The sequence below is a fragment of the Canis lupus genome, chromosome 11 (genome assembly GCF_011100685.1).
Source record: "Canis lupus familiaris isolate Mischka breed German Shepherd chromosome 11, alternate assembly UU_Cfam_GSD_1.0, whole genome shotgun sequence".
Taxonomy (NCBI): Eukaryota; Metazoa; Chordata; class Mammalia; order Carnivora; family Canidae; genus Canis; species Canis lupus.
In genome coordinates this window covers 2,766,477-2,780,774 of record NC_049232.1, presented here as the reverse complement: position 1 = coordinate 2,780,774, position 14,298 = coordinate 2,766,477, and the positions used below count along the sequence as shown (strand labels likewise).

General features: G+C 44.9%; 1 protein-coding gene across 1 annotated transcript in view; it reads right to left on the bottom strand.

The window, feature by feature from the left end:
* Nucleotides 1-9,442: 9,442 nt before the first annotated feature.
* Nucleotides 9,443-14,298, bottom strand: part of ADAMTS2 (ADAM metallopeptidase with thrombospondin type 1 motif 2) — a 223,555-nt gene continuing 218,699 nt past the window's right edge. The window contains exon 21 of the mRNA XM_038551648.1: nucleotides 9,443-12,895. Coding sequence (XP_038407576.1) covers nucleotides 12,438-12,895 — 458 coding nt within the window. The 3' untranslated portion in view covers nucleotides 9,443-12,437. The remainder of the gene's footprint in view (nucleotides 12,896-14,298) is intronic.

The window sequence follows — 14,298 nt, the reverse complement described above, 5'->3', positions numbered from 1 at the left end:
GTATTGATCCATATCCTGTGTATTCTGGTAAACCAGTTCTGCAAGTATATTTCCCAATTCACACTCTTCCCTCTTTTAGGAAAGATACAGAAACTGTGGCAGAATAAGGAAGAATAAACCTTTTCGGAATGAATGCAGGATGAAAACAACTCTTTCTCTCAATCCTATAATTAGCAGTGAGGAAGCCCTGGTGTCAAAGACGATAAGATTTGTGTGATATACACCAAAAAGGGCTGCTGGTGGCTTTTTCTGTTCTGTCTTGTGGAGAGATTAGTTTGCTTCATATGTTTGCTTGTGACCCTGTTTGCTTTGGTAGCTTTGTACTGCCCTCTGCTGCTCCACCTCTGCCCTCAGTTATTTATTCAACCACAGAAATCACATTTCCCACATAGAATGGACAGATATTTTAAAGGATTTTCCTTGTTACATATAACATATTCAGCAAAGGTCCCTGGTGTTGAAAGGGCTAAAACTAGAAACAGGCCCTGAGAACCAAGACTGGGATAAAAGTTGAACTACCTTTGAAGGGCAGGAGAAACCATGTTCAAAAAGCTGCTCCTTCTGGAAAGGAAGTTGGTTTCTTAGAGTCAGCACCACATTGCCCCTACAGGACAAAGGCAAGCTGCTCCAAGCTACAACTAGTAGAGAGGTGGAAACAAGCATGATAAAATCCAGAGAAGAAGCTGCTCTCAGAGGAAAAGAAATGCAGCATCTCCCATCCTGGGTCTGGGACCTGGCAGCTGTGTCTTCATCCTGAGCTCTTTCCCCTGTGAAATAGCCTCCTCTTGCTCTGGAACATGTATGGCTCTGTGGCTGAGGCTCTGAAACAGTAGTGGTGATAGCTGTGCTATAAGGAACTACAGTTACATCACCACAAGAATCTATTAGCGTTGAAATGGGTTGTTTCTTAAATCGTCATGAGACATTCAGTAATGACTTAAAAGTTATGCATTAATTTGAGTCCTATGGAATGTCTTGATAGTCTGCAAATTTGGGGCATAGATAGTAAATATTTTAGGCTTTGTGGAAGAGCAAGATCAAGGATGTTATGTAGGTATTTGTATAGCAAGGAAGAAATTTCCATACATTTTAATGGTGAAAATAAAAATATAACAATTGAGTAATTTTTCTTTGTAGTACTGGCCTACTGTTGAGACTAGAAATCTTTTCTGGGGTGGGGAATAACTGTTTTGCTTAAAGTTAGTATTCCTTGTCATTAAAATGGACCTTACCAATATAATCCACTGGGAACAAATCATCTTTCAACAAGTGATGCTGGGACACGTAGATACAAACAAAGTTGGACCCCCTACCCCACCACATACAAAAATAAACTCAAAGTGGATCAGAGACATAATGCAAGAGCTAAAATGATTTTAAAAAAATAATTCTTAGAAGAAAACTTAGGCATAAATCTTTGTGACCTTGGGTTAGGCAAGGATTTCATAGATATAACACCAAAACCACAAAGAAGAAAAAAAAATGTGTAAACTGGACATCATCAAAATTAAAAACTTGTGGACCAAAGGCCACCAACCAGAAAGTAAAAAGGCAATCCATAGAATGGGAAAGAAATCTTGCAAATCATGTATCTGATAAAGTACTATCTTGCACATATGAAAAACTAACAACTCAATAATAAAAAGACAAACAAAAGTGGGCAAAGGATCTGAACAGACATTTCTCCCAAGAAGATACACAGATGGTAAAAGAAACACATGAAAAAATACTCATCCTCATTAACCATCAAGGAAATGGTAATCAAAACCACAAGGGACCCCTGGGTGGCTCGGCCGTTAAGCGTCTGCCTTTGGCACAAGGCGTGATCCTGGAGTCCCAGAATTGAGTCCCATATCGGGCTCCCTGCGTGGAGCCTGCTTCTCCCTCTGTCTATGTCTCTGCCTCTCTCTTTCTGTCTTTCATGAATAAATAAATAAAATCTTAAAAAAAAAAAAAACGCAAGGAGATACCACTGCATACCCATTAGGATGCCTGGAATAAAAAAGAGATAAAAAGTGTTGACATGGACATAGAAAAATTGGAACCCTTATGCACTCCTAGTGGGAGTACAAACTAGCTCAGCCTCTTTGGAAAATAATCTAGCATTTCCTAAAAAGGTTGAGTATACAGCTGCCCTATGAGTCAGTAATTCCATTCCTAAGTATATACCCAAGAGAAATAAAAATCTACAATTATATAAGAACTTGCACATGAATGTTCATAGCAGTATTATGTACAACAGTCAAAAAGTAGAGACAAACTGATGGTTGTCAACTGACGAATGGCTAAGTACATGCTTGTAGCATCAGACAATGGAATATAATCTGGCAATGAAAAGAAATGAAACACTGAGAAATCTACCATATGAACCGATTTTTTAAAAAAAGATTTTATTGATGTATTCATGAGAGAGAGGCAGAGACATAGGCAGGGGGAGACACAGGGTCCCTGCAGGGAGCCTAATAATGTAGGACTCAATCCCACAAGCCCAGGGGTTCACAACCTGAGCTGAAGGCAGACGCTCAACTAGTGAGCCCCCCAGGTGCCCCCACATGGACCGATCTTGAAAACATCGTGCTAAGTAAGGAAGACAGGCACAAAGGACCACAATTCCTATAGTTCCATTTATATGTAATGTTTAGAATCCAGCTTGGAAGGCTCCTGGTTATGGAGTTCCTTCTTGGGTGATGAAAATGTTTAAAATAGATTGTGCTAATGGTTATACAGCTCTATAAATAAAAAAGCACCAGGTTGTACACTTTAATGGGTGAAGTGCATGGTGTGTGAATTCTCTCTCAACAAAGTTATAAAAAATGTACTCCCAATGCTTATCTGTTAATAGATCTGTATTACTATCTGTAATGACATTTTGAATATTTCATCTTTGAAAATATGCTTTCACACAGACATTGTTAATTATTGATATTAGTCCATGGACCTATGATTTGAAGAGCGTATTCACTGCTTAGAATTCATTATAGAATTTCATTAGATTATTCTGGGGCACCTGGGTGGCTCAGTTGGTTTAGGATCTGACTTTTTATTTCAGCACAGATCATGATCTCAGGGGCATGAGATTGAGCCCTGGGTTGGGCTCCAAACTGATCATGGAGCCTGCTTAAGAGTCTCTCTCTCCCTCTGCCTCTGCCCCCTATTCCGACACTCCCACATGTGCATGCACTTCTCTCGAAAAAATAATTTCATTTTATTATTTTTTGATATTTTGCTGTTAGTGTATCATTATATTTCAGATGAATCATTTCCAATGAGAGATTAGGTGGATGCTCCTCCATTGTACTGTTAAATGGATTTTGGAACATGGAAATTTCCTTTCCACTTGCATTGAGATCCAAAAAATCCTGCTGGAACTGACTTTGTGCTCAGAATCTGTATCTGCAAAAAATATGGGAATGGAGATAGCACTTTTTCTTTTAATTTTGACAGTGCAGCATGTGTATAAAGTGTCCTGACATTACTTATGATTCAAGTATTAGTTGTTATTGAAATGACTTTACAGCAGAATAAATTTTGCATAGAAGGTCTAATTTGTCTTGCATTTTCAGCTGAATTTATGAGGACATATTTATTAAGCTTGCAGCAAAAGCTAATTTCCAAAGCCACTCATGTTTAATAAACTGTGGTTTAACACAGTTCTTGTTCAGGAAAATTCCATTCTCAGCCTTGACTTTTAAAAATGGCAATAAAACTTTCCTCCTGCTAAGTCATTGAGCTGCTGTATAGTAGAGTAAGTCAGGATGTTCAGCTTCTATTTCTGAAAAAGAAAATTCACAGAACTGACAAAGTTAAGTCCACAAGGGCAAATGAAGCTCACTGTTGACATTACTTGCTCGATACGACACATCAGACTCCAGTATTACTTGCTAATGAATAAGCACAGGATTAAGACACCTTACATTTTCACAAGCTTTGTAAATTCGTTTGACTAAGCCTCTTTCTGCGCTTTACACGCTTTTACCCCATCAGATGGAGCACTTCTTAGTAACTCCACTCGGGTTATACCGAATGATCTCAATGTCTTTAAAAATATTCTTGCTTGTTCCACATCAACTATTTATAGAAGCTAATACTTCCATCATTTAAAACTCATCAAATAAACACCAACCAAGCAGACATCATTAACATCTGCTGATTCAATCAAAAACAAAAAGAAGTCAATTGAAATTATCTACCTTATTCTTTAATGACTATTGATATTGCTTACAATGTCTTCCACCCTTTGAACAACTGTTCCACTGGAAGGCTTAAGCAAGTGTATCTTCTCTGGATGTATTTCTCTGGCTGACTGGACATTTAATTAACTCACCATCAATAAACAGATTTTCTTGCTTAGCTAACAAATGATCCACTCAGAAACTTACTTGGCTTGCAACCTCATTTTCATATTTTAGTTTTTGTGAAGAAATTATGCTGTGATGAGATACTCCAGTTTTTATCTTCAAATATTCCTTCTATTATTTCCCTGAGAGGGAGCCCAATGCAGGATTCGATCCCAGGACCCTAGGATCATGACCTGAGCCATAGGCAGACAGGTACTCAACCAATGAGCCACCAGGTGCCCCACTCACAGTGGTTTTAAAACGCGTTTCTCCAATGACTAATGATTTTGATCATCTTTAATGTGCTTATTTGCCCTCCATTCATCTTTTTTAGTGAAGTATTCAAATCTTCACTAAAAGATGTGGTTGGGGGTTTCTTTATTTAAAGCTGAGAAAGAGGCTTTTTTTAAAGTAGATTTATGTATTTATTTTTAGAGACAAAGCAAGCACAAGCAGGAGGGGCATAGGGAGAAGGAGAGAGAATCCCAAACAGACTTCACGCTGAGCACAGAGCCCAGAGTGGGGCTCAATCTCAAGACCCCAAGATCACAACCTGAGCCAAAACCAAGAATCAGGTGCCCAACTGTACCACCCAGGTGCTCCAACACTAAAGATGTTTTTTTTTTTTAAAGATTTTATTTATTTACTTATGAGAGACACACACACACACAGAGGCAGAGACACAGGCAGAGGGAAAAGCAGGCTCCCTGTGGTGAGCTTGACGTGGGACTCAATCCTAGGACCCTGAGATCACAATCTGAACTGAAGGCAGACACTCAACCGCTGAGCCACCCAGGCATTCCTCAAGAGTTTTTATATAGTCTATAAATGTCTTATCAAATAAGTGATTTGCAAATATCTTACCCCAGTTATGTGGCTTCACTTTTGTGTTTTCAGCAAAGCAAAAGTAATCAACTGTATTCAGATATATATGTACACACCTCTATAGGGTGGAGGCTTTGCCAATTTCTCCTTGAGATTATGATAACTTCTGATATATTAACCCAATTAACTGAACTTTTATATCTTTATATGTACATTATGATCCTTCTCTATCCAGTAATGTTTTTGCCTGAAAGTCAAAAGCTAGCTATCTACATAGAATTATAGCCCTTTACATCATAAACATTGTAGTTTAAATTGTTTTAGAAACAGGGAAGGAAGTGTTATATTTGGGGACTTTGCTAGAAACTTAAAGGCTTTGAGTTCTGTTCTCTTCTATTGCTCAGCTCAAAACTTTGTTAAAAGTTTGCCACATATTACTAGAAATGATACTAGTCCAATTCCAACAGATTATAGAAATAGACAATTCTGACTTAAACACTCAGAATTGTCAGAGTGGATAATTCATGCCAAACATCCTACTGAAAATAACAAATTGGGCAAGAGAAACAAAACTCTTGAACACATCAAATAGCTACAAGGATATTTAGAAAGCCTTAGCCACCAACCGGGAGTGGATCAGTGTTCAGAGACGTGAACCATAGCCAATAGAAGACTAACACTCAACATTATCAACCACCTCGACCTAACTGGCATCTGCACAACACCCCATTGAGCAACAGAATAAGCACTGTTGTCCAACAGGTGTGAACCATAGGTAAATCACATACAAGGCCATGAAAATGTCTCAGTACATTTAAAAGGACTGAAATAATGCAAAGTATGGGGGTTGTGACCACAATAAAAGTAATAAGAAAAATCAACAACAGAAAGGAAAAATTGGGAAGTACCCAAATATTTGGAAAATTTTAAAAATACTTTAAAAAACCCATAGGCCAAAGAAGAAATTATAGGTGAAATTAGAAAATATTTGAAGTAAATGCAAATGGAAATACAACATATCAGCTAACTTATGGAGTGCAGCTAAAATAGCACATGAGGGAAAATTACAGCCAGTGTATAGCTGTAAAGGCTTATATCAGAAAGCAAGAAGGATCTCAAGTCAATAACCTAAGCTTTCATGTTGAGACACAGGAAGGGGATCACTGCTTCCAGGTTGCTGGATGACCTTGAGGTCTTAGGAGCAAGGTGGTCTTTCTCTGGGGTCTGCAAGCCCTCTGTGATGCCCACAGAGATGGAGCTCTGTTCCATTGAAACCCGTGGTCTGATCTGCTCGTGTCTTGGCATTTCTCCAGGACCAACCAACCCCAGGATGGTGTGGAGCTAGCACATTCACCTGTCACCCAGCCACCATTTTGGTTCCAAGGCTGCATCTTTCCTCTGGATTGGTGATGGGGTTGTCCATGTTTTCTCCCGAGCCAGCTTCTAGCTGCTTATTTGAATCCTTGCTCTGTGACAGACGACTTCCCGAATGCAGTCCTCAGTCTCCGCAGTCACTAGGGCCTTGGACAATTTGTTACTAGTGCATGGGGATTCATTGCAGAAAGTAAAAGAACAGAAGAAGTTATATTATGCAACCACGAACTAAAAGCTGACATAGCTATACTAACATTAGGGGAGAAAGTTTCAAGACAGAAATTAATGCTGGGAATAACATCTGTTAATTCCTAAAGATGAGGGAAAATGTTGCCAAGAAGAAATACAATTAAAAATTTATATTTATATACTCCCATTAATGTGGCCTAAAAATAGTAAAGAAGGGTAAAAATCGGGATCCCTGGGTGGCGCAGCGGTTTGGCGCCTGCCTTTGGCCCAGGGCGCGATCCTGGAGACCCGGGATCGAATCCCACATCAGGCTCCCAGTGCATGGAGCCTGCTTCTCCCTCTGCCTGTGTCTCTGCGCCTCTCTCTCTCTCTGTGTGACTATCATAAATAAATAAAAAATTAAAAAAAAAGAAGGGTAAAAATCAATAGAACTGCAAGGAGAAATAGAAAAATGCACAATGAGATGTATTAAAACAACTTTCTATCACATTAATAGAACAAAAAGACAAAAAATATAAAATATTTGAATAACAAGTTTGACATAATGGACATTTACGGAATACTATATGTAACAACTTCCAGTTACACATTCTTTTCAAGTACAAGTTGCACTGCTTAGAAAAACCACATCCTGGGTCATAAAGCCAACTTCAACAAATTTCAGAGGGTTGAAATCTTCCAGAAAACATTTTCTGGCCACAATAAAATAGCTGAAAATCTATAATAATCCATAACTAGAGTATCCCCTAATGTTTGGAAATTAAATAACATTTTAAAAAGAACTGTTAGGTCAAAGAGGAAGTCATAATGGAAGTTAGAAAATATTTGGAATGGAATGATAATAAATGTATGAAATGTCAAAACTTGGGTATAGCTAATGCTGTGCTTAGAGGGAAATCTATAGCCTTAAAGTGAATAGAATTTAAAAAAAAGGTTGAAAGTCAGTGATCTAAGTGTTCATGTAAAGAAACTAGAGGAACCTTAGTTGAACAAAGGAAGTAGTTGCTTTGGTGCACTGAGGCAGTGTCTTTGTGTATCTTCTATGCGTATTTGAGGCTAGTCCCTTGGGGGAGCACTCACAGAGAACAGTGTGGAAATCTCATTCTGAAAGGCAAACACCTCCTGACCCCTGTCTGCCCAGTCTCCACTTGCCATGAGTGGATGTTAATGTATCTGTGTAGGAGGGTGGAGAGTCTAAGACCCCCTCTAGGACGTCTGCATGATGTGGGGTGGGCATATTAATATTTGGATATAAAATCATGGGAGTATGGCTTAGGAGCATCTAAACTCAAGACAGTGAAGAAACAATGTGGAGTCATGAAATGCAGAGGGACCGCACAGCCTCTCATTGGGGGCGTATTGTGCTCCCCTGGGCTAAGAATGCTCAGAAGGGCATAAGCCAGTGATGATGACCATGCATAGCTGCTTGGTGCCTGGAAGCCAGGGGCTGATGTGGTGTGCAGAGGAGGGAGTGGTGGCTAATACCTCTGTAGTGTCATCATTTGCCCCTCCTAACCATTAATCAGCATCCTTCAGAAAGCACAGATGGGGCCTTCCTTGCCTGCCATTCCTTCTATATTTTGCAAGTATCTAGTTTCAGCCAGTTCTGCTCACCCAACTCCACTTTCTCCCCACTCCTAATGCACACACTCGCACTCATCCCAAGTTCCTCTCGTTATAAATTACTAACTACACCATAACAATGGAATCAAAAAACAAGTTACAAGGAAGAACAATGAAAAATCCTTTGTATTCCAAAGCCACCTCCAACCTCAGCACAAACTCGTAAGAGCACTTGTAAGTGCTCTCTCCCCAGTACTGTGCACACATTGTCAGTCTACCTCCTCTGTGGCTCTGGGGATTAGGAGAAGTCTCCTCTTCCTTCAGCCTCCCTTCCTCCACACCCCACTCCCCACACCTGCAAATATTGGTCAAAGAGGCCAGAGAGAACAGGCTTTAAAAGTGGAATACTGATTATGGGGTGGGGGTGGGGGTAGGGGTTACCACATTTGGCAAATAAACACAGAGGACCTTCACTTAAATTTGAACTTCAGAGTAACAACAAATAATTTTAGTTTAAGGGTGTCCCAATTCTTCTTTTTAAGAGAGACAGAGTGAGTAGTGAGTGAGTGGTGGAAGAGGCAGAGGGAGATGGAGTGAGAACGAAAACTTTAAGCAGACTCCATGCCCAGCATGGAGCCCCATGTGGGGCTTGATCCCATGACCTTAAGATCATGACCTGAGCCGAAATCAAGAGTTGGGTGCTCAACTGATTGAGTCACCCAGGCACCTGAAGTGTGTCCTGATTTTATACTAAAATGTTATTTGTTGTTTCTCTGAAATTCCAATTTAAGTCAGCATCTAGTTATTTTTTTCTGGGAACCTTAATTATAGGAGTGAAGGGGTCATAATCAGGGAGGAGTTGCAGTCAGGGGATTCTTCGTCTCCTGGGACTAAAAGTTTACTTGGAAGCTGTGGAACAAGTGGTGTCTCCTGGACAACCAACTCCCTGGGGAACTGGGGGAGACCCACCCTTCTGGGTGCCCCTGGCCTTTCACAAGGTCCCAACCAGAGCAGCCGTGTCACAGCGCCCCCTGGTGCCGCCTAAACCGGCTTCTTGGCCTTGTGAAGGCAGCACATCCTTCCACCTGGCCCAGTCTGGTCTGAGAATGAGCGGGGACGGGTAGCGTGGTCAAGGTAACACACAAACACAGGCATGATGTGCAAAAACACAGACATTTTGACTTTAATAAGTTATAAAATCAAGAAGCCAAATTTTTCTATACAGAAAACAAATGTGTCGATGGCTGTGATCAGTAAGATAAAATGCTGTGACTTGAGTTCAGCACCATGTCATGATTCCTGTGGTGGCTGCCTGGCATTTGGGGGGTAGAGTCTTCATGTTCATCTGGGAAAGAGTGCTACTGAGCACCATTTATAGACACCCAACAAACAAACAACCTTGAAATACAAACAAAAGGCTTACACGGGAAATTCCATGGGTTTTCCAAAAGGAGATCAGAGCCATGTTCCCAAGCCCCAGCAGGAGTCTCCCCACTAATGAAGCTTCCTGGAGCTGCAGACGGAGAGGACTTCTGATCTCAACACAGTGTTCCAGGACCTCAGCTAGAAAACCTCCCTGGCCTTCAGGCTTTATTGGCCCCCAGACTCAGGACTGTTGCTAGGCTGGCTGTCCCACTGTCCCGAGCTCAGTGGGGATTAGAAGTCTCTCAGAGTCTAATAAACCCTGTATTCCTTAGAGAAACCTTGGCAGATCGTCTGGCTCTAGAGAACTCTGTGGGTACATGGCCCCAGGCAGTGAGTATCACCTATGGGATGGTGTCCATCTCTCTCCTTCCAGAAGAAGATAGGTAACCCTGGGTATGTCCCACCTGGGGCCTCTCCCTGAAGCCTTCCAGCCCCAAGACATGCAGCCCTGCTCTGCTTGGATCTGGGAATGGAGCGTTCCCATCCTGAGGTCCCCAGGCTGCGTAAACTGAGTAATACTCTCTGGTCAGTCACCCTGAGCTTCCTCTGCATCCCAGGACAGACCCAAGCAAGAACTGCCCTAGTCCTTCAGCCTGTGAATAGCACCAGCTGCCATGGGTTCAACCAATGAGGGAAAGCCAAGGCATCCATTTCCTGATTGCAGAGAGACAGGACTGCAAAAGTGCTGTATACCACATCTGTTAAAGAAGTGATACTGTGAGAGAGAGCCAAAAATGTTTTCTCCAGTTTGCTTCTTAGGAACCAGCAAGGCCCTCTGAGACACCAGGACAGGTGTGAGTATGTGTGGGACATGGTGGTAGAGGGGAGGGAGGCCGCTGGGCCAGGCAGAGGTGAGGGGCAGCTGGTTATCACCCAGTGGGGAGGTTCAGCATCATCCCATCATCCCAGATAGCATTCTCACTGGTTTCTACACCCTCACTTTGTCCCTTAGATCACACACAGACACACACCCACATGCATGCACGGAGCAGACAAACATACTTAGCACCTCAGACTCCGTATAAAGTAGCCATCATGCTATCACCCGAACCTCAGTGTTCCCATCCATATGATGGGGAATCACACAGGAAAGAGTTCTCTAGCATCTGGACTGCTGAGAATACAAAGACTCTGAACTTTCCTAGGCATGGAAAGCTTAAGAATTACGTGTGAGGCTAGGCCCAGCTAAGCAGCTACAGTGTCCCTGGGTTTTGTAATTTGGGCAAGTTGAAGCTACATGTTCACAAAATATCAACGTAGGGAGAGGTGAAAATTAGGCACCATCCTCCCATCCACCCCCACTCCATTTCTCTCTCATTCACATCTTGCTCACAAAGCACCATTCTGCTGAAAACAGAAGTTGTAAAAGTTTAGAACAGCCAAAGATAAAGCAGAGTCTCCCCACTTCCCACCTGGGCTTCCCATTGGAGGCCAGATCTTCCAGTTCCCTGCTGGCACTTCCAAGGCATGGAAGGGGGCTCCACAGGGCTGGACAGGACAAGGCCACACCCACAAGCAAAGCTGGTCTTTAGGAGGCAACCTGAGCCTGCAGAGCCCCATCTCAGAACCCAGAGCCCAGTCACCCTGGTGGCAGCACCCCCTTGCACCGCTCTGGGAGAGTCACGGGCCTTGACCACTCACTGGACTTTGCAGCAAAGTCCATGCCCCCATCCTTCCAGTGCACTTGGGGAGGGAGAGCCTCCCTGGGGAGCCCTGGGGCCAAGGCGGCACATGGGCCAGGGTTAACGGAGACGTGAGAGAGGCCTGAGGGAGCCCAGGAGTGCACCCTGCTGTCTTCTCCTCATGTAGGAAATGTGGCCCACCATTTAGATCTATCAAGTCTCAGTACCTTCCCAGGAAGGAGTGGACAGCTTCAGTCTGGGCTGAGTCAACATGGGGCATGAGCATCAAATGGGCCAGGTGGCTTTCCTGAAGTCCTACTCCCAAGAGACTGCATCTGGCCAGGACTGGAAACCACAGGCTGCAGCCTGGTGGCTCTAGAACTCAACAGACCTTCCAGACACCCTGACATATTTTGAGTTGAAGTTTGAGGATTGAGGATTTTTGCACACAGAGCTAGACTTCTACTGAAAGCACACTATCTGGCAGTGGGGGCCAGCTCTCCCAGAGGCAGCAGCAGCTGGAGCCAGCAAGCAGCTCTAGTGGGGGACGACACATCCTCACCACCTGCCTGGCCCTTGGAGTCACTGGCATTCATGTTCACCACCTGTGCTTCATTGTGCTCATCTTAGTGATGGGCTGATTGGTAAATAAATCACTGTTTCTCTTAGGAGTCCGCATGGGGCTTGGGCCTTGGTCTAGGGATTGGTAGGAAACGGCCCGCAGCTCCAGAAGGACTATCACCACCAAGGAAAGGAAGATGGCCAATCACTGCTCAGGAGCTCAGGGCATGTGTCTCCTCTCTCTGGGTTAGCCTCCTGCCCTCCCTCATTCACGGCACTCATAGAACCTCTCTATTGCTCTCTACCCCAACACCTGGTCCCAGCAAGGGACATGGAACATTCCAGAGCTGGCCAACAAACAGATGTGCTAACCTGCTGCCACATGCTCACAACCATATGCATAGATGTTTATGTCATTCTCCTGTTTTCTCAAAACCTTTTGGAATCAGAAATTTTTCCTTCATCTCCATGATTTGCCATCCCATGGAATATATCTATAAGCAAGGGGGGGAAATGCTATTGATGCTATCTTTCCATTTTATTAGAACTTCCCGAGCATCTCTTTCTTCCTCATCTCATCAATGAGCTCTTGGATCCTCTGGTTTCTGGTCTTTTCATACGGGCTCGGTCGTCGAGGGATCAGGTTGGGTGGCTGGACATCCTCGTCTAGGCCGCTGATTTTGTAGGGCACGTCGACGGCGTTGGTATCCGGGTGATCCTCGGTGCTGTTGGTGCGGGAGGCATTGAGGGGCACCCGTGGGGGCGTGCCTGGCACAGGTTGCACCTCCATGACTAGAGTGGGCACTGGGAGGGTGGGCACGAGCTCTTCAATGTCGTTGAGCTTCCCGGGGGGCAGCTCCACTCCGTCGTCTGCATCGGTGAGGTTGTCGTGCAGGTTACAAGACTTGCAGCACAGCCTGTGGTAGCCTGGGATGGAGCAATAGCGAGACAAGACTTCCATCCTACAGAACATTGACTTGTCACCTTGGCAGCGGCCCTCTGAAAAAGAAAAGTGGGACAAATAACCAAAGGACAGGGTAAGGGGGACCTGGTGCCCCCAGAGGAAGCAGGAGGAGGCGTGTGGAAGAGCCCAGAGACGGCACAGCGGCAAGCGAGCTCACACAGAAAGTCCGTGTGGTTCTGATGTCAGCAGACCCGGGGCACAGAGCTGCCTCACAAGCAGTGTGCAGTGTTCCCTGCCTCCAGGCAGGCCCCCAGGATTTTCTGTATCTCTCAAAGTCTGAGACGAAATCGAGGCGTGTCTGTTCTTAGGGAGTGATTCCAGCTCGTCTTAAAGCACGGGACTCCGTCAGATCCCTGTTTGACACCCAAGTGGTAACCCCAGTGAAATTCTGTAGCAGAGTTTGGCCCTACAATAATCTATAAGCAGCAACTATAACCAAACCGAACCTGAAGGAACCAGTGTCTACAACCTGAAAGAACGAATCCCGAAGCCGTGGTCGTGGGCTCACCACGTTCCTCCACGGTGCATTCCCATCCTCACCTGGACGCGTCTCGCTTCCACCTGCCTCCACTTACCCGACAGCCTCGTGTCCTGCCATGGCTGCACCTGCGCCCAACCCTCCACGCTGCGCTCCTGGCCAGCCCCCAAACGGCTCCGTGCTCTGGGGCCTGCACACAGGCCTCCCCCTCCTTCCCCCGGCGGGCTAGCCTGCATGGCTCCCCGGAGACCCGGCGGCCCTGCGCGCACAGCTCTCTTCCTCGGCCCAGCTCCAGCTCTGGCCGCGGCTGTAGCAAAGTGGACCCCGGCCCTCCCTGTGTTGAGGGGCGCCAACCCCCCATGCAGCTGAAAATCCACATAGGGCTGCTGACGCCCCCGAACTTAACTACTAATAGCCTAGGCTGCCGGGAAGCCTGACCGATCGCCTACACCACCGGCTAACGCAGATCCTGTACGGTATGCCTATTACCTCCTGCTCTCTTACCATACAGTAAGCTGGACAAGAGAAAAACGTTATAGGGAACCGTAAGGGAGCGCTGTGCCGTGTTCATGGAGAGAACCCCACGTGTAGGCAGGATGGGGCAGTGGCTCAGGGTCATGGCAGTCCCACCCGCACAGCCCCCTCCTGCTCTTGCTCTGACTCTCCTCGCTGTCTTCCTCCCATGTCTTCCCCCCTTCCCTGGCCCCCACCACCTCATTCGACAACACAACACAAAAACTGAGATGAGTTATAGGAATTCACCCAATGGGTCATGTGACAGCAGAACAGGGATGTGGGGTCCCTCATAAATCCCCCTCACCAGCTTCCCTACGGCGTCTGTGCTCAGCCACCCTCTGCCCTCCCCAGCGAGCATCTCCAACCTTCCCTGCACAACTGCTGCCGCGTGCTCCTTTCCCTGCCCGTGACCCCATCTCCTACTGAGAGGAAGGAAGGATTCAG